The sequence below is a fragment of the Xiphias gladius genome, chromosome 1, assembly GCF_016859285.1.
Source record: "Xiphias gladius isolate SHS-SW01 ecotype Sanya breed wild chromosome 1, ASM1685928v1, whole genome shotgun sequence".
In the NCBI taxonomy this organism is placed as follows: Eukaryota; Metazoa; Chordata; class Actinopteri; order Istiophoriformes; family Xiphiidae; genus Xiphias; species Xiphias gladius.
This window is the reverse complement of record NC_053400.1, coordinates 21,952,152-21,979,639: the sequence shown is the minus strand read 5'-3', so window position 1 is coordinate 21,979,639 and position 27,488 is coordinate 21,952,152. Positions and strand designations below refer to the sequence as shown.

The 27,488-nt window shown below is 38.6% G+C and overlaps 2 protein-coding genes across 6 annotated transcripts in view; one reads left to right on the top strand and one right to left on the bottom strand.

Moving 5' to 3' along the window:
* lgr4 (leucine-rich repeat containing G protein-coupled receptor 4) overlaps nt 1-20,584 on the top strand; it is a 32,871-nt gene extending 12,287 nt beyond the window's left edge. The window contains exons 4-19 of the mRNA XM_040120383.1: nt 4,052-4,123; nt 5,098-5,169; nt 9,176-9,391; nt 11,065-11,136; nt 12,490-12,558; nt 13,244-13,315; nt 13,550-13,621; nt 13,826-13,894; nt 13,984-14,055; nt 14,383-14,448; nt 14,623-14,694; nt 14,799-14,870; nt 15,035-15,160; nt 16,414-16,511; nt 17,406-17,459; nt 17,609-20,584. Of these exons, the coding sequence (XP_039976317.1) occupies nt 4,052-4,123; nt 5,098-5,169; nt 9,176-9,391; nt 11,065-11,136; nt 12,490-12,558; nt 13,244-13,315; nt 13,550-13,621; nt 13,826-13,894; nt 13,984-14,055; nt 14,383-14,448; nt 14,623-14,694; nt 14,799-14,870; nt 15,035-15,160; nt 16,414-16,511; nt 17,406-17,459; nt 17,609-19,017 (2,683 nt within the window). The 3' untranslated portion in view covers nt 19,018-20,584. The remainder of the gene's footprint in view (nt 1-4,051; nt 4,124-5,097; nt 5,170-9,175; nt 9,392-11,064; nt 11,137-12,489; nt 12,559-13,243; nt 13,316-13,549; nt 13,622-13,825; nt 13,895-13,983; nt 14,056-14,382; nt 14,449-14,622; nt 14,695-14,798; nt 14,871-15,034; nt 15,161-16,413; nt 16,512-17,405; nt 17,460-17,608) is intronic.
* Nucleotides 20,585-24,357: 3,773 nt separating this feature from the next.
* Nucleotides 24,358-27,488, bottom strand: part of mybpc3 (myosin binding protein C3) — a 34,523-nt gene continuing 31,392 nt past the window's right edge. For all 5 annotated transcript variants that reach the window (XM_040119923.1, XM_040120012.1, XM_040120096.1 and 2 more), the window contains 4 exons: nt 26,782-26,941; nt 26,529-26,665; nt 25,898-26,084; nt 24,358-24,848 (listed from right to left, as the gene is read on the bottom strand). In XM_040119923.1, the coding sequence (XP_039975857.1) occupies nt 24,787-24,848; nt 25,898-26,084; nt 26,529-26,665; nt 26,782-26,941 (546 nt within the window). In that variant the 3' untranslated portion in view covers nt 24,358-24,786. The remainder of the gene's footprint in view (nt 24,849-25,897; nt 26,085-26,528; nt 26,666-26,781; nt 26,942-27,488) is intronic.

Sequence of the window (27,488 nt, the reverse complement as noted above, 5' to 3'; positions counted from 1 at the left end):
GTCAGAGATAAAATCTGTCTACCTGATATCAGGTAACATGGAGTCCTGAGAATGCAAACTGACCAGCGAGTGAACGGCGGTTCCAGCTCCACTTGCCCTTCGCAGGCACGTTTTTTCGGCTCTCGTGCATCTTTCAGCTGTCCGAGTCTTCACCCTCTTCTTTTCCATACAACACTCCAATCTGCTTTGTCGAAAGGCAATTTACTTTTCATCACATTGTGTGGAGGAATGCAAGGCAGGAAGGAAGAGGGCAAAACAATTGTTTCCATGACAACCAGGCTAAAAAAGCCATCCAGTCTTGCTGTTACTTCTTTATTGTCTTAGATCATCCTAATGGATGGACTGTCATCGGGGCGTCTGTTTTTAAAGAGAGGTTTTTTGATTGACATATACCCTTAGTTCATGTATGTGTTTGTTTAACCTTTTTTCTGGGAACAAATCTGCAGGCTCATCTCAGTGAACTTTGGTGGGTGACTTTTTCCCTCTCGGGCTGCAGCAGTGTCAGTGAACCAGAGCATGGGCCCAGAGGGCAAAGACAGAGAGAGAAAGAGTTGATAGAGAAAGAGAGCGGGCCATTCTTTTATGGGACAGGAGCACAGACGAGGGACGAATATTCCCTCCTTCATAGTCACGCAATCTCCTCCGCTCTCTTTCTTTCTTGCCAAAGGCAAAACAAAGCTCAGCAGACGTGATGACAAGTATTCTCTGTCTTCTTTCCAGTTTGTTTATATTCTTGAAAATAACCTGTGACCAATAGGCTCTATATATATCTACAGTGACTTTTGATAATGACATCTGGGTCAGTCTTATGTTGCTGATATGTTGCATTTTGTTGACAGAATGATTTAAAACACTTATTGTTATTTATTTAATGTTATTTTAATAATTTTTATGTATAATTTTTTAAGTTTGTTATTTTTTATGTTTCATGAAGCACATTACATCCATTTGTATGGAATGTGCGCTATAAATGAAGATTGATTTTCTTTCTTGCTATTTTAAATCGGTATGAATCTGGTTGAATGATGTTATTAAATCCATATATGTATATTTATCTTGATAAATGTAAATATGGCAGTTCATGACGTCCTCTTTTTGGTTCACGTGATTTTTATTTATTTATTTTTTGCGCTCTACACATGATCTCATATATTCTTGTTGGCGTATGATGTTAATACAGAGGATTTTTACAAAAATACACACATTGTGAGTGAAAACAGCTTTTTCTTCTCAAAATTAGCTTGTACGTGTCTGCTTGCATTTGACAGTTTGAAATTTCAGCCAAATTTTTCAGCCCCTCCCTAACCGTAATTTGCAAAACTCAAAGGTGTTTTTCCTATGTTGACCGCCCCCTACTGTGGACAGGACACTGTCGTACATGAACAAGATTTATTCCTCTGCAGTTGCAGTACACACAACACATGGGCCGCCAAAAATTGTGCTATATTCAGAGCTTAACAAGATATTTAAGGCAATAGCAGGGCGATAGCAAATTTAAATCACTTAGTCATTGCAGCTGGGAATAAAACACAGCACTATAGCTAATTTGATCCAAAATTAATTTGATATGATTGGATGTTTCCTGCTGAAATGCAACTTATATGCGACTGTTCTAGAAGTGAGGCACTTGACAATTCTGTGATAATAACAAGATTATTGAAAATGGCGATACAAACATTTTCATTGACAAATATGAGCATAGGAAATGAAGTAATAGGTTTATCATCACAGCTACCTATACCAACAGTGAAAAAAGGTGTGTATTGCACATGTGGGAGCATGTTGTGGGGGAGGGGTGCTCGTTTGGGTTATGCCACAGTAGTTTCCCAATTAGAAAGTTAAATTGTATTGTTACAGCAAAGTTTGAAGCCCAAATGCCTTTTTTTGGTGAACTTAACAACTCATGTTTGTAGCCCTTTATTGCTTTCAGAATGCACCACAGGACTCTTTGTGAATTTGCTATTGACAAAGGTGGACCTGTGGGAGTGGTGTTGCACAAGGAGAGGATTTAGCCTTTCCTCAGCGAGATTTAGCACATTCTTCTTTCCTCATCGAAGCCTGGGGGGACATACTGAATTTGCTGAGAGATGCAAAAGGAGGAGAAGCTCTTTATATTGTGAAACCTGAATGATATCTGAAAGATTTGTCAAATCACGTTTGCATATGGTGATTAGCGGTTTATGATGGTGACTTCAGGTTCTGGGTTGTGTGAGTTCTCAAAGAAACAAGTCATATTGAAGTAGCCACATTGATCACTATCTGTTGGAAATCAACAAGAATGTGTCATTTTGAATTTTAGGCGTACATATGCGTGTGACAACTTGTACTGTAGTCATGACTATAACTGCAGATAATGGTCTTTGAGTTAAAGGCTAATTTCAAAAAGCTGTCAAAAGACATGGTCTTGACAAATTGTGGCTCAATAGACACACATGTTCACATTGATTGATTTGGTATTATTGTGAATTGTTGAATTTGGGTTTGTCTCAAAGCCAAGTCAGTCTGAATTGGCAGTCTTTTTATAAAGCTGGTGAGTATTCACATCCAAATATGACAGCTTGGGTCAACCACAACACATCAAACAGCAAGTAGGGCCTGTGAATGACCAAAATCTTCATTTTATGTGCATTCAGTCAAGCTCTTGGAAGCTTTGAATTTAGAAGCACAGAAAGATTTTTTTTTTTCAGCTATTTGAAACCCTTTAAGTTTTTTTGGACTTGCCATCTTCTGTGACACCATATTTTGTGGGTGCTTAACAGGGGACTCTCCATTGATGTGGTGAATGGAATAATTTTTTTAGTAATTTGTTGCCTTTGTTGCCATGTTTGCATCCAAATAGTATATCACTAATATAATAATAATAGTACTAATATGCGTTTCCATCCACCACTATAATGCAAATATCAGGAGTTGATTCATTGAATGGCGTGATTAAAAGAGCGCCGGTCAAACTTGTAATGGTAAAAAACCAAACAAAAACACACACTGTAGAAAACCTTTTGGAAATATTGCATTTATGTTTGTTTAATGTATTAATTTGAGGAGCGCTACAGCCTCCTCATCACTCCACACAGATCTGACATTTACGTCTGCCACCATTTTCTGTCTCTTCAGTGGGGGTTCAAGTCACATGTTTCATGTACATCACAATTTCTATGCTGTGTTTGTTTACATTTGACTTTGCTTTTATTATCGATTAACCATCTTTTCCACCACAGGCAAGTACTTTTTTTTTTTGTGGTGTTTGCACCCAGGTTTTTTATGTGCAAATTGAATTAAAATGCAAATAAATAGGTGGATGGAAACTACTGAAACCAGTAAAATTTGTTGTATACAAACAAGAGACCAGTTTTGAGTCCACATGAAGGTCCACAGTCAGCCTTGATTCTCAGGCTCACACCCAGCTGCTCTTGTTGCAGGGAATTTGGCCTGCCCTGACTCACATTGCAGAGTGATAAATCTGTTGCTAATCTCTCAGGCCAGATAGTATACTTGGGCTCTGTGTGCCAGTCAGCCTGTACTTCCTATACACTTCCTATCCTGAGCAGGAAAGGGAGGTGCCCCCTCAGGCTCAAGTAGTTAGTGCAGAGTCTGAAGCAGCTGCCTTGTGATAAATGTTACAAAGCAGGACTGTTTAAGGGGAAAAAAGTTATATTCATACACAGCTTGTATGAGCCTCAGAGTGGTGTATTATTTTTTCACTCTCTCTAAAGGGAGCGTTGAATAGTGATGGTTGCGAGGCTCAGAAGGGGGAACTAAGGAGGGAACCTCCAGGAACAGTTTTAATCTCTTGTGGGTGGCAGATGAATTGGCAACAGGCCATGGCACAGACGCATGTCTTTGACACCCCAGACCCCATGTTCAGCTTGAGAGCTGGAACCTGATCTACTGCACTAGATGTGAAGAAGTTCTCAGCACTATGCATTGCTTTATTCAGAAATACAATATGCTCTGTGGCTGTTACAGTGTGTTCTTTTTATGCAGAAAACATGGTCTCCTGTAGCTATTGAGAAATGTCTTAAATATAAGCTCAACTCTTTCTCTCACTCAGACGACTCGCGGGGAATGACCTGTCATTCATCCACCCTGAAGCCCTGTCTGGACTGCATCAGCTCAAAGTCCTGTAAGCATATGTCCTCTCTGCCAGCACCACCAGCACAGCGTCAGTACACACATGTACACACAAACACACACACACTTATGGCTGTGACAGTGTGAAGTTGTCCACACACTGGGGGAAGAGTAAATACTGCAGTTTGTGGTAACATTGTGGTCATAGTCATACAACTTATATCCACTTGGAATAGACAAAATGCACTTTTCCATCCCTGCTCCATCTGCGTCTGTGTCTCTGGGGGGAAAAAAAAAAAAAAAAAAAAAAACCCAGAGAATTACATACAAGCTCTGTTTGAAAATTAGTTCTGCATAATTTACATCAGGCAGCATACACTAGTATGCTTGAACAGACTTGGACACGTTGAGTGACACAGAAAGTGCTGCCTTGTGATTCTGCACTGTGCCAAAAGTTTAAAGTCCTATTGAGTTACAGGTGAGGTCTTGCATACAAGACTGAAAACAAACACATGGAGGCATTGTATACGCTTATATCAAGTGATTTATTCACGTTGTTACTTTTAAGTACAGAAGTGAAAACAAATTTGAAGTATTTTGACTGAATGCAGTTCAACAACCGCATTCACTTTGGATTTGGGTCAGATTTTAAAAATACTGTAACTATATACTAGAAGGACACAATTTATACATTGTTCTTAATCAACCAAAGATTTGTGAAATAAAGTCTAAATAAAGGGATCAATTGATAGCTTCGTAACGCAGTTGGTGTTCAAAGTTTCTTCATCAGCTTGGCAAACACTGACACAAGAAGAATCAGGAAAACCTGTGTCCCTTCGAAAGGGACTAACTATAACCAGTGTGGATCAACATAAACAACAACAACACATGGAGGAAACCTTGAGAAAGCTCACTAGTGTAGTTACCATGGAATATATCTGTGGATACATATTGTTTTGGATTGCTGATGCAAGAAAAATTTTTGTGACTTGAGTTGAAATCATCCCTTTGCCATTTTGCCTTCAGGATGCTCCAGAATAATCAGCTGAAGACTGTGCCCAGTGCAGCCCTGAAGAACCTTAATTTTCTCCAGTCTCTGTAAGTCAATTGCCACACAGTCACGCATACGCATATGCATGCACACGCACGTGTTGGGTATTGTCTGCTCAAGGAGCTTTTGAATTTTAAGTGAACCTTTCCATGTTAGGGACACACTCACTCCCATTGCAGCAGAGATTGTGATATTTATTTGGCATAGTCATCGGACTGGTCAGATATTTTGTTGGATTATTATGGCTTCAATTGCTGGTACTGTCAAACATTGTCTTAGAGGGGGGAGAAACTACAGCCTTAGCTTTGGGCTTAAAATTGTGTCTTTTGAATTGCAGATAGAACATGTAAATGATAAAAAGGATGGTGGTGGTGCTCCAAAAAAGCAGTCATTCATGTTTATACAGTGCATTCAAAAAGGATTCAGACCCCTTAATTTTTCACATTTTGTTTTTTTGCAGCCTTATGTTAAAATTGTTAAAATTAATTTTTTCCCCTCATCAATCTATACTCAATACCCTCAGCGAAAACAGAATTTTAGAATTTTTTCAAATTAATTTAGGAGGCAAAATTGAAATATCACGTTGACATAATTATTCAGACACTTTGCTATGACACTTGGAATTTAGTTAAGGCTCCTCCCACTTTTCTTGATCATCTTTGAGAAACCAAGATTGAACCAGGCACAGTTCATCACCTGCCCAATACCATACCAATAGTGAAGCATGGTGGTGACAGCATCACACTGTGGACAGGGACTGGGGGACTGGTCAGGGTTGAGGGAAAGCTGAATGTAGCAAAGTAATGAAAACCTGGTCCAGTACAATCAGGAACTCAGACTGGGCTGAAGGTTCACTTCACAGCACAGTGATCCTAAGCACACAGCCAAGAATGAATGAATGTCCCTGAGTGGCATATTCAGAGCCCTGACTTGAACACAATCAAACATCTCTGGAGAGACCTGAAAATGGCTGTCCACCATCGGTCCCCATTCAACCTGACAGAGCTTGAGAGAATCTGCAGAGACTAATGTCAAAAAATCCCCAAATCTAGGTATGGAAAGCTTATTGCGTCATAGCTAAGAAGACTCAAGGCTATAATCGCTGCCAAAGGTGCTTCAACTTAGTACTGAGAAAAGGGTCTTAATAATTATGTCAGTGTGATATTTCAGTTTTTCCTTTTTAATAAATTTTAAAAATTTCTAAAATTTTCTTTTCGGCTGCAACATAAGAACATGTGAAAGAAGTGAAGGGGTCTGAATACTTTCTAAATGCACTGTATGTATGAAATCACTCTACTATAAGTGATTTCTTAGTGAATTTTATGAATAAGTCTTTTCTCTCTAGAAGTTGCAGTAAATGAGAGAGATATTTCATTCTGAATCCCTAGACAGGAAAATAGGCTGAAGTCATCAGAGCTGTTGTCAGAGACAGCACTGCAGTGTATTTACACAGCCTAGTATCCAAAATGGAATTCATGGTGTTTGTGCCAAACTAACAACCACATTCAAGACAGATACTCACAAAGGTTATTAAAAAAAGCCACAGCAATAGCAGAACTGCTGAACATTATTAATCTAATCTAAATGTTTTGTGCTGAAAATTTGCAAAACAAATTCATTCAAAAGTTGACATATAGACAATAATGGAGTTTAGTTTGAGGCTGCTGATTTGTCAGTGTGAATGACAGACAAGATGCACCAAAAGTATGTATAGAATTGAGATCAGTACTTGCGTATTTTTTTTTTTTTTTTTTTTTTTTAATAACCACACTAGGGGCATTGCTCCATGGATGGCAATGTTGGTCAGTTGGTCCACCATTTTGGTCCAGACCGAACTATCTAAAAAAACTACATGATCTGGGTCAACTGTAGATGTGTGTCGCATATGCATAAGTGTAAACAGTTTATGGCATGTAAGGTCCGCCATCTTGAACAGCTACTACCAGTTTCTTGATATTTCATAAATCAGCAAATCATTGCAAATTGTAGATTATAAACCAAAGTATAGTAGGTTTCATGTTAATAGGCAGACGCTGGAGTCTAGTTAGTAAAGCAATCTAGTCAAATTTAAAGATCATGTTAACTGTACTGGATTATATAAAAGCATGGACCACCTTCTCACAGTCTGGAGTTTTTGGATTTGTCATTTAATTTTTCATCTGGTCACTGTCTTCACACACAATTTGGCAGTGGTAAAATGCTGCAAATTGGCTGTGGTAAAATGTCGTAAAATGCTGCATACACGACTCGCATCTACAGTTGACTCAGATTGTGTAGTGACACAACTATTGGATATCTCTCCTGACGCTAGTGCCATCACCTAGCTGCTGACATTTGTAGTTGTGAGTGAAATGTCTCGACAACTATTGGATTGATTGCCATGAAATTGGGTACACACAATCACGTCCCCCTCAGGATGAACTCGTAATCTTTGCTGACTTTTTATTTGGGTCATTATCAGGTCAAATTTTTCATTCGTCCAATACTATAGCTGTACTATGTGTTTTAGTGCTAATTAAATTCCAGCTTTCCGCTCTTTCAGCTATTATCCCTCCTTTATAGCCCTCCTCTTGTACCTTGCTTCCCCTCTTCTTTTTTTGTGCCTCTATTCTGTCTTTTTAACAGATGTCTTTTGTCTGTGAGGGTTTTAAGGTCTGTAGCTGAAGTAATATGCTTTGGCAGAGCCAGGACTTGGTTTGTATAAAGCCTTAGAGAGCTAAATGTCAATCAAGACTGTTTTTCTTCCAGCCCAGACACTTGAGGAATTTTGAGGGAGGGCGAGACACTCAGTGAAGGAGGAAAGCAGGAGAAACTAGTGCGGTGATGGTGAAAAGAAAAATTGTGCATCCACAATACCATTTAAATAAAGAATATTTCTTTTTTGCCAACAAACTTTTGGCTTCTGATCAGGATTTCATCGGTTTGCAGGGGTCACTGGTCTCTAGTTCTGTTTCATTTAGTCCATGTTGAAAACTCAAACATTTGATTCCCTAAATATCCACGGCATGCAACTTGAGAGTATCACTCTATTATATAATTTAAATTTTTTGAATTAACCAGTTAGAAATTGACAGATTTATATATCACATTTACCATGGCAGCCAGATAAACAGTCATGACATGCTCCCAGTGGTAATTAGAAGTATGATGTGTGTCATTCATTTGAAGAATGAAGAGTTTCCCCAAGTGAGGGATTACAGTTATTTCTGTATTTCTCAGAAGAGAGGGTAAAAAAAAAAACGGGATTCAGATCATTGCAGTGATAGCAATAGTGTGGGTATTGTACTGGCCAGTGGTTGCAAACAGGGTTTGTAGCCACAGAGTAAAGCTCCTAATTTTCATCAAGCAGTCTTTGTTCAAACATAGGCCTGCAGTCACAAGATGTTGGTAATAACCAAAGAATCAGATGTGTCCTGAGGAGTTTGCATTCTAGGACGATGTTGACGCTGAGCTGCTACCCCTTTACAATGAGATGAATGATGCTAGGTTGTGCAAATGCCACTCCTCCGCCTCTTTTTTGAGGTAGGGGCTAATAGGGGCTAATAGGGTAGAGTCAACATGAGTTCATTGGAGAATGCACACCTAAAATTAGGTGCTGTTTATTGCAGAAGTATACTGTATTCTTAGGCATGAGTTTGGATGAAACAAATAAAATAAAATCATTAAAGCTTAGTCTGCAGCCATCCTCTACAAAATAATTAGGTAGTTAGAGAAGATCAAACTGAGACAGGATGCACTAAATAGACTTTTACCTCCCAGATGGATTGGGAGCATATTGGGTCCTGTAGACAGTGCTATAGGAACTTTGTGGTACAGGTTAATTGCTGCTGACGCCACAATAACCCATACCTAAAAGTGTAAGGGAAGGTTAGAGTGAAAAAGTTTTCATATAGTATTAGTAAAATTAGCATTAGAAATGTATGATGCAAGTAAAATAATGTTGTTCTGAATAATTTTGTTTTTCAAATTGCTCTTTTCAAGACATTTATGGCAGTATCAAATGTCTTAGTTAATTTAAGCGTCATACTATTTTAATGAATCTGTTATTTGTAGTCGCCTGGATGCGAACCATATTACCACAGTTCCAGACGACAGTTTTGAAGGCCTGCAGCAGCTACGCCACCTCTGGTTGGATGATAACAATCTCACAGCGGTCCCCGTCGGTTCTCTGAGACACCAGGCGAACCTTCAGGCTCTGACGTTGGCACTCAACCGCATCTCGTACATACCAGACAACGCCTTCGCAAACCTCACCAGCCTAGTTGTGCTGTAAGTTATATTAAGCTACTGTTCTAATTGTGGTTTAGAATGAAAATCTGCACAGTAGCGTTGACGTACAAATGTATTTACAGTATATCTATTTCACTAATGTTTCTGGCTAGTCGGAACTATGCCACAGTGTGCAGGGTGGTTAAAAAAAAAAGACCATAAGCACCAAACTGTCCAGTTCAGCTGTATGCACTTATCTCTTCAATGTACTTCAGGCACACTAAAAAATATTCTATTGATAGTCAATACCAACTTGAACCAAATACAATTTTGTATTTTACATCGCTACTACATGAAAAAAAAAAATACCCAGAAAGACACCTTTGGTAAATGAAGAAGTAGTCATATCGTGAAGCCATCAGTCCCTGGATTAATTCCTTCAACAATTATTTAGACAGTTAAATACCATTGGTATTTCATCAATCAAAGCTTTTGGTGAGAAGGCTTTTAACAGCTACAGTATTTGAGTAATAAAACAGATACAGAGTCATTAAAGTGAACTTCCCCATGACAGCCAGGAGGACTGTGCGTGCAGTCTTGGTAGACCTATACGCTATATAACTCAGCAGGAACAACCTGCTGGTGTACTTTTTTTGAACCCTTAATTAACCAGGCACACTGACGGAGAACATTCTTGTTTACTAAAATGACCTGAGGGAGAAGCTAAAGAAGTGAAAGTCATTGGGTGTTAAGAAGATCAGGATATTTCTCTATTTGAAAACCAACACATGCATATTTTCTGCAGTGTGAACATAAAGTAACAGTTTGATGTCTCTTTAGTTTCTGAGCCATGATGTGTAATGAGTGGAGGGGCATTTTTTTTAAATTGATGTTGAGGGATTTTTGGGGTAATTTTTCTAATTAACTTACTTTAAAAACTCATCACTACTTGACTGTGCGTCAGTAAAATGTGACTGTACTGCTAGTGTGCCCCTCTAAATGAAAGAAGCTGTAATTCCTACTTAGTTTATCATATATCGTGTATTATTCTGTCACCACAAATCAATGCAAAGTACCTCTCCTTGTGTTCTGCTCTAGCTCTGAAAGTATCCTCTGAGCAATTGCAAATCAGTTTCACAACACAAACATACTGTAGTATTTTTGCCGCAGCTTAAAGTTAATAAGTCAACAAAATGGGTTGCTGATCAAACCCTGCTGTGTTTTTGCATGCAAGCGCTTTTACAGTGAAATATGCCATTGGGGTTTGAATTTGAATGTTAATGACACTTTGAAAAAGTTGCACGACTCAGACGATAATACAAAATCAAGATTCTCTTGTTGTTTTATGCATGATGACAAACGCTAAAAACCTTCCACGAGAGAAACTGGTACAAATATTGTATCTGGTAAATTACAAATTTGAGGGATTATTCCAGACCAACATTCACTGCTGCTGTTATAGATTCACACAAACATACACGCAAGCACACAGACACACACACACTGAGTGGTATTGCTGCAGGGTTAGTATAAACATGTCAGGATAAACAGGAAGGAAAGACCTTGAATCTATTAGGCTAGGAAAGCCTTCTGCATATACACATACGGTACAGACACCTGATTTTACAAATGACGAGACTTGATTAAAACCCATGATGAATTTAAAAGATTGTTTTATATCTGTCACGGCATGACATTCACAGATGTGTTTGAAACTGCTTTTGCTTTTCCAGGCATCTTCATAACAACAGAATTAAAGAGATAGAAGACAACTGTTTAGCTGGACTCTTGAACCTGGAGACACTGTAAGTGGACAGTCATACAGTGTGCATCAGTTTAAGTGTGTTTGTGCTTGTGTTTGTGTGTGCTAACAGCTCTCTTACCCCCCCCACCTCTGCTCCAGTCCTCCAGACATCATTGTGTCCACTTCCTCCTTTAATTGCTCTAGGATAAATAGAGCAAAGTACATGATGCTTATCAAATCCGCCCTCCCACTGTTCACTTCCTCCTGTCACACAGCCTTACCTAATGGCAAACAGCTACTGTAGAACACACAGACCTTTATAGGAGACTGGGGATGTCCTGATGCTTTTCTGTTTTTTATCCTAACTTCCAATCTGATACATTTAAAATTAAAATTCTGCTGGTACTTGTGCTGATCCAGTGTTCACATTTTCCTACATAACAACACAGCATGGTGGACACTTAGCCACAAGAAGACCTATATTAAAATAAGTAAAGGCAGTTCTGCAGTCCTGCATTATAGCTTTTTTTCAATGGTTTCCAATTGTGCTTTCTAGCTTATAGTGTTTAGTTGTGTTTTGTATAATATCTGTGAAGAGAGGAGGTTGAGATGCTGTGAAAGTAAGGTTTGGTAAGGATCAAGGCAGACTCCCTACGTCCCTTTTGAGCTGAAAAGATAACAATTCATTGATTAGTCAATGGAGAGAAAAGTAACATTTGTATTGATGGACTATCGATCTGTCATTTATCAAACAAAAATGCCAAACTTTCTCCTTTTCCGGCTTTTCAAATGTGACGGTTTGCTGCTTTTCTCTGTTTCATATCATTGTAAATCGATATCTTAAGAACAAAACAAGCAATGTGAGAGATGGGCTCTGAGAACATTTTCACTATTTTTAACATTTATAGATTAACCAACTAATAAATTAATCCAAAAAATAACCAACAGATTAATTGTTAATGAAAATAATCATTAACTTCAGCCCAAGCAACATAGTCTGTTAGGAACATGATTCAGTGTAGCTTTTTTTTTTTTTTTTTACAGTGGGCTCTGATTCCAATAGAACTATATGGGCTAGGAATCAGTTATTGCGATTATGCAATTATGTTGATTATTTGTACTGGTCAGTTGGTCACTGGTTAATGCTGCTAAAAGTTAAATAATTCAGCACTGCTAGCAAGTCATATTTGTTTAATATGATTAAAACAATGCCAGTAATCCTTGTTATTATTAATTGGTGTGTGAGTTGGTTCTGACCACAGTCACAGAGAGAACCAGATAACTGAACACTATTAACAATGCTTAATTGTAGACATTTTTGTTTGAATGTACCATTAACTCGTTGGCTGTAGATGGAAGGATTTGTTTCGCCATAACGCACTGAGTCCCTGTGTTTGTCTCTGTCTCACCCTAGAGATCTGAACTTCAACAACCTGATGGTTTTTCCCAAAGCAATAGAGGCTCTTCCCAAACTGAAGGAACTGTGAGTGCATTGTCCTGTTTCTGCTCTGGGAGGGAAACATTTTGTACTTTTGTTTTGACATTTAAGTCAGGGACTGGTTAACTCATCAGAGCATGAAGTAAGCTTGTCAGTGTCTTTTTCGTTTTTTATGTGATTGAAAAAAGACAAATATCTGACAAAGTAGATACGAACTAAACCTGCTGTTTTTCATGAGTCTAAGTGAATTGTTAAAATACAAATTGTGTGATGTGACTCATTCCTATTCACATACATCAGGAAAAAAATGACTCATATCCTGTTTATTATATTATTATTAAAGCATCATTTATCTGAGCTGTTATCTAATGGGTGTGATGATTAAAGAGAAATAAATTTGTTGAAATTCTTTGCTACAATTCTTTGTTTCAATATTTGTACTTTTAGGTTGATGGCTAAAAACCACAAGTCTTATTTCCTGCTTTCCCTGATCAGCACATTATCTAAGATAATTTAAATCAATTTACAAACCTAGTTTTCTGTAGCAAACTTTGAGAGTTATTTGACACCTTTTGTTTGTGTTTGATTTGGTTGAACTGTCTATGCCTTTTGTTTCATTACTTTTGTATTATTATTCTTTGTTTTGTTTTTGGTTTTGCATATATCAACGTAACTTCAATGTTGAGTTTCATATTGAGAAAAGTGCCTTTACACTGTCTCCTTCCTGCAGTGGGTTTCACAGCAACGATATTACTTCCATACCTGAAGGCGCCTTCCATAACAACCCCCTGCTGCGAACCATGTAAGGTCCAACTCCCCCTCTGATTCACTCATGCAGACATAATGGCTCAAACTTGTTCAAATGTCAACATGCAAAATGTAAAGTATGCTTTCCGATGAGCACACAAGCAGTCTTGGCTGTTGTGGGAAACGAGCGTAAGGCTTCAGTAGACGTATGTCCAGAAGATGGTGCCATTCTCGCATAGTCAATGATTTTGGTTTGAACTCCTCCCTTTTGCTCTCGCTGCCCTCCCAGACATCTTTATGACAACCCTCTCTCCTTTGTGGGTGCGTCGGCTTTCCAGAATCTGTCCGACCTGCACTCCCTGTAAGTCCCACTTTCAAGCATGACTCCTGACAAATCACTGTTTACAAGTTCTGTCTGAACTCCTTCAGTCAGTGTTGAATTAAACATTTAAAAAATCAATTTATGTCTGTTTTAAAGGGTCCTTATGTATTGTTTCATCCATACCAGCTCATGCTTTGATCTTTATGACAATGATTTTTCTATTGGTCTCCATGTGTGTTTCAGGATGTTGCGAGGGGCCAGTATGATGCAGGACTTCCCCATCCTCACGTGGACTAATAACCTTGAGAGTCTGTGAGTGAACTTGGACTTGAATCCAGCAGCTGTTTCTGTTTGTGCTTTTGTGTCTCTCAGAAGTGACTGATTAGGTTTTTCATTTCAAGGACCCTGTCAGGAACCAAGATATCGTCCATCCCCACCGATCTCTGTGAGGATCTCAAGTTGCTTCGGATGCTGTAAAAGACCTTTCCTTTCTTGTCACCTGCAATAGTACTTAAAATGCATATTTTACAAATAATTGTACTTACTGAGGATTTAAAATTGTTACAAACTTAGAAACTACAACTTGATGGGTAAACTATGGTTTTGACCGTGCTACAGACAGAATTTGGATTCTCATTCATGTTGAAATGTGGTATTTTAGAAAGTGTACATACTGATGCATAGGAAAATTGTTTATAGACCAATTAAATCTCACAGTTTTGAACATGACTAACTTTATTCTTTGATTTTGAATTGTCCCAGTTGTCTAATTGTTGAAGCTGTATGTTTTCCTCCATCAGAGACCTGTCCTACAATGAGATCAAGGGGCTACCGTCACTCCAGGGCTGTGCCAGACTGCAGGAGATGTGAGTGTAAAACATGTAGATGTCAGTCCACAAATCATTTCAGACAAGGATGGTAAAGATTAGAAGACAGATTGTATTTTAAGATTAAAAAAAAATTTATAATTGAGCAATTGAAGAAATAAAGATAATTATTTCCTTTGTTATAATCTGTTAATTCTTATGTTCAATATACAGAAGCTTTCAGCACAACCATATTCAACAAATTGAAAGGGACACTTTCCAAGGTCTCTCTGCGCTCCGTTTACTGTAAGTCCACTCAGTCATACGCACTCAGTAACACACACTGGACGTTGTAAAAACAAAGATTTTATGACTGGATTGTGAGTCCATTGTGTTGTGATTTTACACAGAGACCTGAGTAGAAATGAAATCCGAGTTATTCACCGAGATGCTTTCCTCACCCTCACTGCACTCACCAACCTGTGAGTATGACCTTTATATTTTTTTTACCACCTTTCATCATAATGAGTACAGAGATCCACTTACATATCGTTGTTTGGTTTGACTGTCTGTGTTGTACAGCACTAAATTGCATGTGTGTAATCTTTTTTTTTTTTTTTTTTTCTTTTTCTTTTTCTTTCTGCAGAGATCTGAGTATAAACTCTCTGACTGTGATTCCAACAACTGGACTGAGCGCCCTCAGTCAGCTTAAACTCTCAGGGAACCCACAGATGAAAAATGTCCTGACTTCAAAAAACTTACCCAAACTCAGGTGAGGAAGAACATCTGTGACCTCAACTTCTGTTATCTGAAGGAGAGGATGTAGGAAAATTGAACACCAGGCGGTCTTGTGGACCTCGGGTTTAAGGCGGTAACCATGTAATTTTAACATCCCGGGATCGATTCGAGCCGGTGACCTTTGCTGAATGTGATCCCCATTTCTATCTCCTCTCGTTTTCTGTCAGCTCTCTACTATACATATACTAATACAGGCGCAAAATGCCCAAAAATACATATTTAACACATAATTGTGATTTGTTGAAAGGCGAAAGAAAAATCAAGTTATATTGACATAAAAATATTGAATTAAGTGGGGGAAAAAATGTAATTAAAGTTGTAAATTGTAGAAAATGTATACGGATTAGCTACAGGATTGAATTAAATATCAAAATTGTGATTAAGGTAATTGTTGTTGAACTGAAAATTTCTTATGAATTGGTTTCAGGAAGAAAGATCACATCAGTACAGGCACAGCTCAAACACAAAATAATAATGTATTAAAAATAAAGTTATGCTGAAGGTCTGCATAGCAACATCAGGCCCCCGGTGATGTTGAGGAATGAATTTTCTGAACAGGATCTTCTCTGGCACTAGTCCATAGTGTATTTAATCATTTTTAGCCATTTAGCGGACTTAATTTCCTCACCTTTTGTTTTCACAAGGTAGTGAGAGAAAAACACAGAACATCTCTCTGCATGTTATGATTTAACTTTTCATGTATATTTTAATTGTCTCCTATCATTTCACCCCCGAAGTTTCCTTAGAAGTTGCACAAACTCAAACCAAGCAGTTGAACTGTTGTTAATCAGCACAGCAGATGAACTTGGATCAAAAGAGAAACCGTGGCTCACCAGTGCTTAAGTTGTAAACAAAATAAATTGGACTAATTCTGTAGTGAACAAAAGTGTCCAAAAATATAAATATATCTATTATCTGCTCTTTTTCTGCTTGCTGTGATCACATGTATGTGACAGACTGGCAGAAAAACCGAAACAAACTCCACCTCCTCGCTTATGTTTGATGAGAAAGCCAGTTGAGTCTGTTTTCTTCACAACTGTAGACACACTACAGGAACATCCAAATATTATTATTAATAAAAAATCAGAACGGCCAGATATTTGCAGAGAAACACATTATTTATACTTTTTCCAGTATGGTTTTAAGATTCTTGACCATCTGTATTCTCAACAGTGGACCTCAGCAGGATGTTAAGAGCCTTTCTAAATGGTTATTGTTTGTTTGTAGGTCCATCTCTGTCCCTTATGCCTACCAGTGCTGTGCATTTGTTGGATGTGACTCAATGACGAGTTCTTCTGAGGAAAATGACCTAAAGAAATCTACAGGTGGGAATGCTGCTGTCCGAGCCTTTTTCGTGGAACAGTTTACATGTTAGCTAAACCTTTTCTGTTTTATTTACATAAAAGCATCTAAAAATATGAATGGAGTTTGCGTCCTTTATTCCCAGACCACAAGATATCAGATGTGGTTGTTGGACGTGCAGTGGTTTTGCTTTTCAAATTTTACCCACTCTGACATTAGCCTGCATGTTTTTGTTTTTGTTTTTATTTTTTTTTGTCTGCTTCTATGTGCATCAGGGAACAGTTACAATGTGTTTTATTGCATTAAACAACTTTAAATAATTAACATTAAATGCAGGCCCACATTTCCTACTCTACTTGTCATGAAAAATGTACGGTTGAAGGCAAATCCACGAAAAATGAGAGTACGTATTTTGTGTGCATGTCTGCGCATGGCCTGATTTATGAGATCTATAGTCTATCAAAGTTCAAGACTATTATAGCTGACATTAACTTGAGTTTTCTGAAACAAAACACTTGCTTTAGATGTAGGTCTTTAATTATTATATTTTTAAAATGCCAAATATGCCATCTTTTAATTTGTCCAAAAATTTTTTTTTTCTTTTTTTTTTCTTTTTTTTTTTTAACTATACCTCAATTTCTGTAAATGTCTGTATACGTTATTTAAATAATATCTCAGTTTCACAACATGGCAAAGCTGTTATGCTTATTTTCTTGGACAGCTAAGTTTGTAGTAATTTACTTTAATTACTGTTGATTTTTTAACAGCAGAAACAATAAGAGTTGTTAACATACTTTCAAGTAAACAACTGACTTTTTTTTTTTTTTTTAAACACAAGGCTACAGTTTAGGATCAAGATTGTTTTTTTTAACATTTGCATTTCTGCATTTCTTACATAATTTTTTTTTTCACGCTAGGGGGGGAGGATGTGGAAAGAATCTCAATGATTATGCACTGCTCTCCTTCACCAGGTAAGGTTTAAACAGTATTTTACATCTTTCATGATTTGTCTGCTTGTTTACTTTTGTCAGTCAATGTTTAAGAGCTTTGAAATAATCAAAAAATAAATTGCTAAATCAAGTGTAAACTTTTGAAAAACTAAATTTTTTTCCATCTTCAGGAGCTTTCAAGCCTTGTGAGCATCTCCTGGGTAACTGGATGATTCGTCTGACAGTCTGGTTCATCTGCCTGGTGTCACTGGTCTTTAACAGCCTGGTGCTGGTGGCCACCTTCTCCCCCACACACCGACCTGCAGGCCATTCCCACTCCCTGACTCCGTCTCTCTCTCCAGCCAAGCTGCTGATGGGGCTGCTGGCCCTGGCCAATCTGCTCACAGGCGTATATGTCGGCGTGCTGACCGTGCTGGACGTTGTCACCTGGGGCTCCTTCGCAGAGTTCGGTGTGTGGTGGGAGATGGGTCCTGGCTGTCAGGTCACAGGAGCTATGGCAGTTTTCTCATCAGAGTGGGCAGTCTTGTTACTGTCGCTCGCAGCCGTGGAGCGCAGCGTGGCCGTGCGGACGATTCTCGGGAAAGTAATGATGTCTCCCAGGAGGAATGGCAGCATCCATCGCAGATGCTTGAGAGGAAATCGACGCTTCAGCCTGGCTGCAGGACTACTGGGGCTGCTGGCTGCTGCGGGAGCCTGCCTGCCTCTCCTGACCTCCAGTGACCGGTCGGCCTCTCCTCTCTGCCTGCCCTTCGCTGGTGGTGAGAGTCCAGCTCTGAGTGTTACAGTGGTTCTGGTCCTGCTCAACGCGCTGGCTTACCTGTTCACTGCAGCTGTGTACACTCAGCTGTACTGCCACCTGGGCAGGGTGGAGCTGGCTGATCCCGAGCAGACAGGTGCCCTGCGACACGTAGCCTGGCTCATCTTCACCAACTGCATCTTCTTCTGCCCTGTGGCAGGTTTCTCCTTCGCCCCTCTGTTGACTGGCTCTACAGCCGGCGGCCCAGAGATCGCCAAGTCTGTCACCCTCATTTTCTTCCCACTGCCTGCGTGCCTGAACCCAGTGCTGTATGTGTTCTTCAGCCCAGCCTTCAGGGAGGACTGGCTGAGACTACGCGGCCACGGAGCTTTGACCAGGGAGGTCAAGGCTGGTGCTGAAAGTCATGGTGATGATGGTGGTGGGGGGTTAGAGCTCACAGATGGAGGCTCCTCCACCCACCTGGGCTTTGACTGTGGGGTGTACTCACAGCTTTGTGGAGAGACAGTTGTATGTGAGCAGTGCGAGGCAGCGCTGCATGCCAGGACCTGCTCTTCCCCCTCGTCCTCCACAGTCTGTAGACATTTGGTGAAGTCTCACAGTTGTCCCACCCTCTTGGCGGGAGCTGCAGTGTGCCAGCGCGCCGAGGGGTTTTGGGCAGACAGCGACACACCCTCTGCTCAGTCTGAGTACGCTGACGAGGGGGATTCATTTGTGTCGGACAGCTCAGACCAGGTTCAGGCCTGTGGCAGAGCCTGCTTCTGTCAGACCAGAGGCCTTCCTCTTGTACACTACTCATACAACATACCTCGTGTCAAGGACTAAGGAGGCTTCAGAACTCCACTATGTGCACAGATCTCTCTGTCATGTGAATTTAGATACTACAAGAATATGTAAACCTTTTTATATCAAAAAACAAAATGTGCCAACTACCCTGATAAAAGACTATTCAGCAAGCACTTATGTAAACAGAGATGGAACCAATCATTTAAAGGGAACTTGTAATTTGGAGGCCATTTCTAAGTGAGCTGAACTGAGCACATCATGTTACAAACTGATCGACAAAGGATCTTGCAAAGGAAAATCTCGCCACCGGTGCCTTCCTTTTGCTTTTGAATGGATATCATGATGTTGCGAGCCTTAATTTGTGTGTCAAAGATTATGTGTTTTCTGTTTTACCTGTGCTTCTAAGCTTTTTTAATTTTAATTGTTATACATCTTGTCATTTTTTTTAAGCTTCTCCACAACAACTGTTGATTTTATACTTCAATTTTATTTAAGTATAAATGTAGCAAATGTAATAATCATCCTAGACTTTTCTGTTTGAATGTAACTTTCAGCCGGTCTTCACCCACCAGAGGGGAATAATGTAACGTCAGCAATAACTTTTGCCCTGCCTGCCTGTGATCATACTCTGTCAGTGTGAGAATGGAAAACGCCAGTCTATAATAAACACGTCTTGGCTTTAAGTTACTAAGACTAAGAATGTGATAAAAGTAGCAAATATCACTGTTTTAGCAACAACTATGCTTGGTGGTTTTGAAAGATGTTATTTATTGTTTGAACAGCAGGAGTGTCTGGGTGAAGACAATTTCAGGTGTGTGAAAGGTGGCCCTTTGAATGATGAATATACAATATAACCCTAGCATTCGCCAAAATAGAAGCAACTCGTTTTTTTAATTCTTCACAAAAACCGAATATATGCATACAGGCTTAGGTAATTATTTTCATTACTCTAAAGGATAATCCCTGTTATTTTTAAAGCTGGGCCTTGTCTGAGATTTTTGCTGTCATGCTCTCTGATTTGGATCAAACTTTTTATTTAACTGCAGAGCTACAACAAACATACAAACATTTCCTTTTTCAGAAAAGTAACACTTAAATGAGACCTGCTTTCAACTGGTGTTCAGATTATTTTTGGCTGACAGAACAATTGTTGATTTATTGCTCTGTTGAATAAGTTCAATAAGCATAAACTGTTTAAAATTGGAGTTTCCTGTAAATAAAAACTGCCTATTGATGTTAAAAAGTTCAAACCAATCAAAGGAATAATTCAGCATATGCTTATTCGCTAACTTGCTGAGAGTAAGATGATAAGATCAATGCCACTTATCACATATTTGCAAACAGCTAGCCTGTTTAATTTATTCAAAAACTGAAGGATTGAACAGTCCACATATAACGTGTTAGTGAGCTTTAGATATGCTGGTAGGTGGATTATTTTACCTTCAGATAGACTAAGGCTAGCTGCTTCCCCCTGTTTCCAAGCTTTATGCTAAGCTAGGCAGATATGAGAAAGGTATCGCTTTTGTCATCTAACTCTGGGAACGAAAGATAATATTTGCCAAAATGTCACTCAAAAAAAAAAAAAATACAGCAAACCTTATTTTCCCCCACAAATTGTAAAAGCTTGTTGACAAATAAGCAACAAACAGGAAGTCCAAAATTCAAAATAACCTGTATTCACACTCACCCATTATTAAACATGATTTCACTTGTGCGCAACAAGTGAAATACATGAATCCTGTCCAAGTTTAACACGGGAATGTAATCTGAATGTAATCACACTCTGGCAGCCAGCTGAGTCAACGAGAAAGTGTTTAAGCACGGCCAAAAAGTTTGAAATGGACTATTATTATTGAAATGTGGGGGATCATTATTCAGCCACAAATATTTAAAGACAAGTATCCGGTGTTTTTGCATTTAAAGGATTTTTTTTTTTTGGTGTTTGTGTGCAGTCTGTGAACCTGTGGTACGAAATGGTGATGTCATTGGCTATATTTTGACCAGAAAAAATGGGCATGATGGAACAGAAATAAGAAATAAGGCCCCTGTTGAAAACAAGAGGAATTACCTTTAAAGTAATTCACTGCCTCCATTGTATTTGAACTCCAGTTACATTGTCAGTGAGTGACTCAGACACTTGCTGTATGATCATTTGAGTCTGCGTCGTCCAGTTTTATTGTATAGGTCATCAGAAGAGCATTATTATACTGTAAAGCATGTAAACGTGGATGTTTCTCGTCCTGAGCAGCTGACCTGAGTGATACTGTGAGTGACGAGGGATTGAATGATGTTTGGTGTGCTGGAGCATGACCGTACACATTAAGGCGGATACACCCTTGGAGCATGTATCCACAAGTGCACGTCATGTGAGTGCTCAGGAATTTAGGCAACGTGGGGAAACATTTTCCTCCACCAATAACACATTCTTGTGCCCTTATAATGCACCATTTAATTGTAATCTTTTGGGTTTATTTTGTTTTCATGTGGTCTCGACTGGGTGTGTAAATTCTTGCACCAACCAAAATGTCCGTTGATTGTTTGAGATGTCTGATGTCCCATCTGGTGAAAATGTACAAATCTTTTAGTAGACTGGTTATTGGTTTTTGTGTATCTATGTAAATTATTTGAAAAAAAAAAAAACAAGTAATCAAGAATGGGATGCTAACCAAGGAAGCTACCTCCTCAACTGTAGTGGCTACCAGCAGTGCTTTGTAAAAGAATAGTGTGTTTTCATTTGTTGTTACTCTTTGTTTGCATTCTTGGCTTTATGTTGAAACATGTGGTTGTACATCATCATTTTAGTTAAGTGCAAATTGTGGGAGGAGTCTATGTACTGTATACTGTGATTTTTCTTTTTTTTTTTTTAAATCAAACTATAAACTATGAAATTTTTTGTTTTATCTTTTATAGATACAAACGTGCAGGATAATACAGATTATGGAAAATGTCTCACTTAATTTCAATTCAAATTAAATCTTATTTGTAGTTTTTCATGTGAGATCTCCCCAAGTTGTTTTTTATGCTGTTCAAGTCAAATAATTATTCTAGAAATTGCATATGAATAAAATTGGAAGAACACAACCATTTTTGTTTACCCTGTTAAGATTAAAACACTGCGGTGACCTTTGTCTTCATCGTATATGTTATCATATATATTTTATATCTAAAACTACTGTACTCTTAACCTTGTTAATATACTATAATATAATTACAAAATTCTGTTCACTGCAGTTTGTCATAGAAAGCTCAGATCCCTTGAAAATTTAAATATTAACTATAATCCTATATCTGTTTCTCCTGGCAGAGTTCCTAATTGAATATCAGCCTGCACATTGGCCTCATGGGAAGGCAGGTAATTTGTTAACTTTCAAATCAGGCCCTATGTTCTCATGTTTCCACCACACAGGAAGTGTCTCCACGTGTCCAGTCGAACAAGAATTTACTGTGGTGATGAATTAAGTTTAACGTGATACATACTCTAAACTGATGCCATCAAGTAATGCATCCACTTAACAGAAATGATCTAAACTTGGGTTGGCATTAAAGATAACAGTGTGTCAAATTTCTGCTCAGAAATATGTCCCCAAAAAGCCTACGGATAGCAAGGTTGGTCCGTCAACTTAGTCTAAATATCTTTACAACAATTGAATAGATTGACATGAAATTGTTGACAGACATTCATGGTCCCCACATGATGTATCCTCATGACTTCCTCTGACTTTACCTCCAGCACCTCCATGAGGTTGACATTTATGGTTCTGTCTGAAACATCTCATAAACTGTTGGATAGGGTGCCATGAAAGCTGTTCCACACATTCATGTTCCCCTCGGGATAATTTGTGTTTACTTTTGTCATCCCTTAACTTTTCATCTAGCGCCATCATCAGGTCAAAATTTCACTTCAAGCAATACACGATTTATGACAAAATACCAACGAAACTAATGACATTCCCAGCAGCCTTAGCTTCACTTTGTGTTTTGTGCTAATTTGTAAACGTCACCATGCACACAGGCTAAGATGGAGAATGTGATAACCATTATACCTGCTAAGCATCAGCATGTTAGCATGATGACGTTCAGTGGTGGAAAGTAACTAAGTACATTTAGTTAAGTACGGTACTGAGGTTCTTGTACTTGAGTATTTCCATGTTATTCTAGTCTACACGACATTTCAGAGGGCAATATTCCACTTTTTACTACTATATATTTGATTGCTTCAGTTATTAATTATTCAGATTATTAATACAAATGATATTCTGTAACTAAATCATTACCCACTTATTTCTAGGATTAATGCATTAATAATTATAATCCATATTATTTTGAAATAGGCCATTCTGCATAATGAGTACTTTGTAAACTAAATGTTGATACTAATACTTTTACTAAAGTAACATTTTGCTTGCATGGCTTTAACAGAGTATGTGTACACTGTGGCATTGTTAATTTTACTCAACGAAAAAATCTGACTACTTCTTCCACCACTGCTAATGTTAGCATTTAGCTCAAAGAACCGCTGTGTACAGCCTCACAGAGCTGCTAGCATGGTTGTAGACTTACACTCCTCCTCAAACTATTTTCATTGAAGTTGCACGTGCAAACACTATGGTCTGTTTCTAATGTAGACCTTCCAAGCCTGTTTACATGTATGAGACAATTTAGTCCCATTCAATGGAGTTGGGTTCCTGCCATGTTGTCCACTACTGCTGGCTGCCTCCACTCATGTAAATGAGCTGTAACTTGGTGATGAGTGAAAAATAACCTCTGGGACTGTATAAAGAAACAGACATGAAATTCGATATGTTCTTTCATTTGTAATTTGTGGACTTTTGGTGAAGTGCCGTGTCAAAACACCTGGCAAAAATGGAGGCACGGAGACATTCATCATGTATGTTAATAGTGACACTGTGACAAGTACAAGGCTCACTGGATCTCTTGCAGCTGTATGCTGAAAGGAAGGGCACAGGAAATATTTACATTCAAGGCATCAAAGGAGTAACTGTTGAGTGATGTTACAGCAGCCCCCTTTCGATGAACACCGCCATGTGTTCCACTTCACTTACACATGCCCTCCATGGTAAAAGGACATCCCAGCTATTCCAGCCCTTCACACACATCCCTCTGTGGCGTGCAAATTAGGCACATGCCTCACACCTCTGGCTTTAGTGAGGCTTTGTTACAATAAAACTAAGCCCTCGACAACTCTTACAAAATTCCACTGGACTTTTGAGTATCAGTGGCATGCTTTTTGCATTTTCTATATACCACGGCTGCTGCAGTGATCATGATGGGAGTTTCAGGAGCTGCAGTCCACCACTACAATCTAACAAAATGTCACTATTGCATTTATGACTGAATGAAATCACTCTGTACTTTGTATTCTTTAAGCAATTTTTATGCACACAAACCAATCAAACTGATGATGCTATAATCCATGGATGACACATCATAAGTTAGTTTCATAAATACTGCAATTATCTATTATCCATATTTACTACACACCATTATCCATTTACGTCTAGTTTTTGAAATCAATGAGGAATAGAGTGACAAACCATTTTATAAATACTAATAATTCCCTATTAACGAACAGTAAATTTAAACATGAGCCCCCAGTCAGTAACTGAGTGGTACATATGATACTAACATAACAGTTAGGATGACTTGATGTGAGATGATTGCAGACAAGGAAGTGGTGTGAAAACAAAAAAGATGTGGGTAAACACAGTTTGTGATGCAGGTGAAGGGTTTTTCATTACATAAAACAGTCAACATGCAGGAATCGCTGGAGACAAATCGATCTTTTCCTCAGTCAGCAGCCCGAACCTCTTGCTTCTTTTCATCTTTCTTTTCTTCTCTAACAATTTGAGCTGCAAGGCAGGAACATAAGTCAAGGGACAGAGGCAATAAAAAATTATTTGCACAAAGTTAAATTGGTAGCATAATGTTCAAAACCAAATACAAACTATTTACCAAATATGAAAGATGTTTTCATCCAATTGGAGGCAGCGGAAACAAGTTTTGATCACAATATCAACAAATCATTTTTAAGTTGATATGGCTAACATGTTATTAAACAGGTGCCTGTTAACACACCCAGAAGACATGGAATAATAACTCTTATTTTAGCTCCAGTTATGGTCGCCACCAACTCCTGAGGGACATATCTGGCTCTTTAGCTGCGAAATGCTTCTCTGTGTTCACTAGCTAGTCGCTAAACTGTGTCTGTCTGTCGTTTGGTGCTGAGCAGGTAGTGTACAGTGAGCCTTTTTGCTGAAAACGATACTATGAGAGTGTTGGAAGTCAACCAAAACAGTAAAGTTACAGGCAGAAAAAACAAAACAATGAGCTAGAAGACAAAATGAGAGTCTGCAGAGCTGAGTGGAACTGCAGTCGAGTGACAATTGTCTGTGGTTCATGTTCAGAGTGACACCTATAATAAACAAGTAGTGTCATCCAGCGTTAATATAAAAATATTGATTATAGCTCCCTTAAAAACTCAACCCTTTAAGCCAAGCTGATAAAATAAAAATAATTGATTGATCACAGTGTAGGGTGGGGTAGGGTCTTACCTCAGCATCACCGATTGGTTTGAAGCATAACAAGACAAACCATTGTCAGTAAAGGGTTAGAATTAATAGAGGGAGGGAGACACTCATTTAGAGTAGATGGATCATGATTATATATATATACATATATATATAATTTAACCTGTTGAACATTTTTATATATATATATTCTCACATTCGTACTAAAATTTGTTTTTCAGACTTTCATTTCATGTGGACTTTTCAAGATACGTGTTATTTTTCAAGGATGAAAAGGAGGGGAAAAATAGGGAGGAAAGGGGTGTCTAAGTGGGTCTCCAAAAAGAGGACACATACATTTCTGTCCCTGTACCACCTGGCAGGATACTTACGGCGAACCTCCAGTTTGCACTCCACTGTGTCCTCTCCACTGTCATTGACTGCTTTGCATGTATACAGTCCACCATCGAAAGGACAGGGCTTACGGATCTCCAGTGTCAGGACACCTTGCTTACTGAGCATTCGGTACTTGGCCTCATTTGTGATATCAATCTTGTTTTTGTACCAGGTCACTTTGGGCTAATGAGGTAGGACAAAATATTACACTATATCAGGTGATATTTTTCACAATCTGCCATACTCTTACAATTGTACAATTAGGCCACAATCATACAATCATAATCACTGGTTTTATCTGGTGGTTACTGTTTCACTGAGGATAGGGTGTTCATTACTTGCTACTAGTCCCAAAAAAATGTCTGCATGAAAAGGGAGGCAGGAGTATGTAAGTTCCATGAACAAGGAGTTCATGGAACGTTCCCCGAACCAGAAATTGTTTGTTGTCCTTTTTATTTATTTTTTCCTTTTAAATTTTTTTTTTTTCGTAACAATAAAATATACGATGGCAGCTATTAGCAAAACTCCATTCACGTCTGAGATCTTTTTTCCTGAGTGTAATCTAATGTATAACTGAATCTTATCGCAGATATCCTTTACCCATTTTCATGTAATGACCCTACTGACCTTTGGTATGCCTCTGACTGAGCAACTGAGGGTTGCGCTGTATCCTGCTATGATAGAACGGTTCACTAAAGGATGTGTGAACTTGGGAGCCTCTGAGAAGTCGTGTTCCTTATAGCTGGGTGGCTTGTATGCGATACCTGAGGAGACAGACAGCTTTTATGATGACTAAATCAGATTTCTCATACAATATCTATACCCACCGGACATAAAATCAGATCCATAACTGCTCTGTGCTAATTATGCATGTGCCCACCTGTTTTCTGGATGTAAGCGCTGTCTTTTGTGTTGCAGGCCTCTGGGCTGAGGCCCACCAGGTTCATGGCAAAGACTCTGAAGACATACTCATTTCCCATGATGAGGTCAGACGCCACGCAGTGGGTTCGCCTGTACTGATCGTAGACTGTAAACCACTCCTTCATATGAATCACAAAAAAGGTTTCAGATTCAGTTTTTCCAGTTCAATATACAGTATAGTATATGTTCTACACTATGTGCTTTATATGTGCATTTATACTGGGCCCTTTTCAATGTGTACTTAAGTACATATGTGTACAATTACACTTGACAGCACTGTCTGTATCTAGTTGGCGGGCTGAATTACCTTCATTCAAACCTACACATGACGATGTAACTGCAATTTGAAAACTGTGAAACTTGCGTGGATAGTGCTGCAATCAGTATTTAGTACAATGAGAAATGTAAATGGGGTAGGTTGATGGTGAGCTGCGTGGGGAAATGTAATCATGGAACTCATCTTTTAATGTTAAAAACAATATAAAACATAATATAAAAAATAAATCTGAATTAATGTAAAGGCAGGGTAGAGTTAATCACATCGGATTTCCTTATTTTGAATGTTTTTAGCCAGTTTAACTCGTACAACCATTGAGGCCCACATAAATTGACACAGTCTAAATTGAATTATTTTTTGGTTGTTCACTCAGACAAATTTTATTTGCT